Consider the following 4237-nt stretch of genomic DNA (forward strand, 5'->3'; position numbering starts at 1 on the left):
TAAAGGTGCTGGACGGGCCCCAGACTGACAACACCCTGCCACCACCCTTTTTAGTACCGGCTCGTGGCACGAACTGGTACTAAAGGTTCGCCACGAACCGGTACTAATGAGAACGGCCGGCTAGCCGTTGGAACCGGCACTAATGTGTCTCATATTAGGTCCTTTTTTCTACTAATGGCCTATGCAAAAAGGGACAATATAACACGATTTGTTATTAGTGGCTTGTTTGCAAAATACCATTGTCACACGATAGAAACTCACATGAGTAAATTTCAAATCAATGCTTCCTGTTAGTTTTACTTCCCAGAATTTATGACATCCGGAAATATGATTTTTGCTTAGTTTATGAAGTGCAATTTGATATTAACAGATTCCAAAAATCTCCTCCTTTCTTTTTAGTAGGTATTTCATCGATATCGTACGTATTCACCAACCAATTGATCCCGTCAGAAAAACACATTTTAATGATCAGTTTATACAGCGGCCACAAGCAACAATATGCACTCGAGATACATACTTTTCTAGGTAGTGCAAGTCCCTGTCACTTTGTTGACTATGGATAGATACTCGATGTGTACTGAATGGCGAGTAAGTGACCCATCTATCTGTCTGCATGTCGACTTAATTATGACTCAAACCTAAAATATCATGACGCGTAAAATTAAATTACATAGGAGAAGTGGATCGACAGGGAAACTCAATTAATCAACTCACCATCATGCTAGGTTGATGTTAACTAATCCCCGTGGGCACATCACGCATTTAATCAACCAAAATTTTCTCATGCCTATGGTCAAATGAAAGATTCTTCATTGAGTGAAACATATACGTACACTGATGAGTGATGATGATCAAATTAGAGTGGTATGTCTGCCTGCTGTAAACTGGAACCCACACTACGATGCAGCACAAACACATGGACTGTACTTCCTGTACTCTGCAGTAGTGGACTATTATTAGCAAATCATGCGTACCATCAATCAGCTGTCCCTGAAATTTACTAAGTGAAACACTTATATTCAGTAAGTGGAACAGAGTGGTCTACAGGAAAACATATGGATTCAGTAAGTGGAACAGACTAGTCTAGCTAGGTACAAGTGTCAACCAAGTGTCCTGGACATCATCTACTACGAAATCATGTATAGAATGAGATCGATGCTGCTACGGTATGTCTGCTAACTCTACTTCACTGCTCTAGGTGCAGATGTGACGTGGCAGTGGCTGAGTATTCGTCGAGCTGTGACGTGGACAGCAGGCTGTCCAGGAAGTTCCAGTCGATGCCGGCCGCCGTCTCTCCCTGCTGGACGATGTCGTAGCCAGCGTCGCCGTAACCGGCAACGGTGGTGGTCGTCGGAGGGCTCTCAATGAGCTGCAGGATGTTGTTGAAAAGGCTCTGCTTGGACTCCAGCAGCTCGTCAGAGTACTGGATGCTCTGGTTGGGGAAGCCGAGGCCGCCGGCTCCGGCAGCACCTGTGGTGCTTTGCAGGTAATGGAGGTCGCCGGCTTGGCCGTGCAGCCATGGCCGAGCGTCGAAGTATCCCCCGAGACCCGGAGCGGCTGCATATGCCGGGAAGATGTAGGACGGCCTCTGGTTCGGCGCCGGCTTCTGGAACGCCCGGCACACCACCCAACCTTCCTCCTGCATCATCATCACCATTATAATCATCAACACGAAGTTCTCAAGAAGAAGAGAAGGTGTAGCAGGAGGAGGAACTGAAGAAAAACCTGTGTCGGTGCGTGCTCGCTTGTCTGGAGGCGATACTCGTGGATGATCCAGTCGGTCTTCCTACCGTTGGGTGCACGGCCCCTGTAGAACACCAGCGTCTTCCTCATACCGATGACCCCTCGGCTCCTCGACGACGTTACCGGCTTGTCGCGGCCGGTGGCCTTCCAGAACCCGGCCGCCGTGGCGCGGTTGGTGCGCGTGCCGCTGGGGTACTTGCGGTCCTTGAAACTGAAGAAGTACCACTCCAACGACAACGGCTCGTCCTCTGCCACCTGACGCGCTCCTCGTCCTCCCCTGCCACCGCCGCACTTCTCTGCACCATCCCTTTTTTTTAATATTCAACTTGAATCATCCCCTCACTATAACACTATGTACTAAAGCGACGACAAGTATTTTGGAACAGAGGGGAGTAATAAAAAATACAAAATGAAATGCCAAAATTCAGATGAGTTGTACCTTGGAGGTCCCATGGCTCGATCCTGTAGAGATCAACCACCTGGATGATGTCGAGGTCGATCTTTTGGGCGGCCACCTTCCTTGCCAGGTAGTACCCCACCAGCTCCTCCTCAGTGGGGTGGAACCTGAACCCCGGCGGAACACACGACTCCTCCTGCTGATGCTCCATTGCTAGCATCTACCTTTCTGCCTGGTAGCAAGCTAGCTCGATGTCTTGTGAACTGAAATCAAGAGCGCAACCTTTTCAACTTACTACTAGTAGATGCATGTGCGGAGGCCACATGTGTTCTTCAGAGAGGGGCAGCAATGGTGCTAGCTGGTCCGCCGATCGACGGATCGTGTATATATGTTGTATGCGTGTGGACCAAAGAAGGTGAAGAGGATCTTTATAGATAGCTAGAGATCCAGAGAAGCATCATGGCTGCTGGGTGGGCGCACTCGTGCAACGCTGCAATGAGAGGTGAGCACAGACTCTTGACAGCAAGCAGAGCAGAGCATAATTGTGTATGCGCACGCTCATATGAACTGCTATTTATAGTGTAATCCAGCTCAAGCAGTCTATATAGCCCACACCAAATCTGTCTATCTATCTAATTTAAGTGCAGTGCAATCATGTCCTGGATCCATTTTCCAAGGACAAAGTACAATTGTAATCTAGGCTGATTGCAAGCACTTGTTGATGGCATGGAATTGTAATCTAGTGTGGTCTAGCTTCAAATGTGAAGTGGGAACGGAAGAAGATTGAAGAGAAAAGAGGAATGAAAAGGACCTGCAGTGGATGCTGCCTATAGGAGCTGCGAGAATGAAGCTTTTAGGGGCATGAATGCAAAGGCCATCATGTTTCTTTGAGTGCACTTCAGGATTACTCTCTCTCTCTCTCTCTGTGTGTGTGGGTGTGGGTGTGTTATATTTTCCATTGTTTTCCTGCGCCGGCCTACTGGTACTGGACACGTACCTACACTATGGTTAGAGACACAAAATTGGGTCTCTGGTCAATTTTGTGGTGGACTAGACGACTGGACTACAGGTATCTACGATTCTACGTACGGGCCTCGCAGGGACGAATTTCAGGCTCGGCTTAACTGCATCGATGTACTACGAGTACCAGCAGAGGAATATGGTTTCGGAGGTACATCGATCCATCGAGCAGGACTATGGTTGCAGTCCTGAAGAGACGAATTTCAACCACAATTCATACTCAACACAAAGTACCCAACTAGTATGAGTCTATGAGGAGTACCAGCATGAGTATGGTGGTCACTTTAGAATGCAAGTGCATATTGTCCCCTCCTCTTCCCGTATAGTAGCATATGCTAGAGCAATCTAGCTATACATGGAAGTACGTACTAAAAGTAGCCGGGCTCCTCGATCAGCGTGATCAGCGTGTACAGAACTCGCTGGTTGCCCTCGACCAAACAGAATAATTGACATGCAAAGTACTCTCTCCGTCCCATAATGTCAGACGTTTTTTGGTACTAGTGTAGTGTCAAAAAACATCTTACATTATAGGACAGAGGGAGTAGTACATAGGACATAGGAGTATATACAAATAGAACCATATTAATCATAGGGCGGAGACTCACCCAACCGAGGAGAAGATGGAGAAGAAGATCCAACTAAGCAGCTCAAAAAACGAGGTAGCAGCAGAGGACCACCAGAAGGTAGTTCTTGCGTGCTTGTGAGGCGCTCAATTGCAATTGTATTACTAGTAAGTAAGAATGAGGTTGGTAGCTAGGGAAGCTTGATTGGAGCCCTATTTATAACATCCCTGGCTGATCACATCCATCAGTCGATTTTTGCACTGACAGTGACGGGTTAGAGACACACATAGAGAGCCGGCTGGGGCGGGCTAATCGATCTCTTCTACAAGTGAGTGAAAAGCGCTGGATTGCGCGTGGGGGTGGCTACACGGCTAGCCGGGGGGTGGTGGTGGCTGTCGATTTGGTCGGCTAAGAAGAAGAAGATGGACTAATTAGCGAGCAGCGACCACCTCCACTCACGAATCCATAATCATATTTCGGTTGCCTGTCGGTCTGCATCAGTCACATCAGTCTC

At 47.9% G+C, this 4237-nt stretch overlaps 1 protein-coding gene across 1 annotated transcript; it reads right to left on the reverse strand.

Moving 5' to 3' along the window:
• Nucleotides 1-1016: 1016 nt before the first annotated feature.
• LOC119369009 (NAC domain-containing protein 30-like) lies at nucleotides 1017-3891 on the reverse strand. Its single transcript, XM_037634088.1, has 4 exons — nucleotides 3766-3891; nucleotides 2183-2403; nucleotides 1726-2039; nucleotides 1017-1639 (listed from the first exon to the last, which is right to left on the reverse strand). Exons 2-4 carry the CDS (start codon nucleotides 2358-2360, stop codon nucleotides 1187-1189), a joined length of 945 nt encoding a protein of 314 aa, XP_037489985.1. The 5' UTR covers nucleotides 2361-2403; nucleotides 3766-3891; the 3' UTR covers nucleotides 1017-1186.
• Between the last annotated feature and the right edge of the window lie 346 nt (nucleotides 3892-4237).

This window comes from Triticum dicoccoides, chromosome 2B, assembly GCF_002162155.2.
Source record: "Triticum dicoccoides isolate Atlit2015 ecotype Zavitan chromosome 2B, WEW_v2.0, whole genome shotgun sequence".
In the NCBI taxonomy this organism is placed as follows: domain Eukaryota; kingdom Viridiplantae; phylum Streptophyta; class Magnoliopsida; order Poales; family Poaceae; genus Triticum; species Triticum dicoccoides.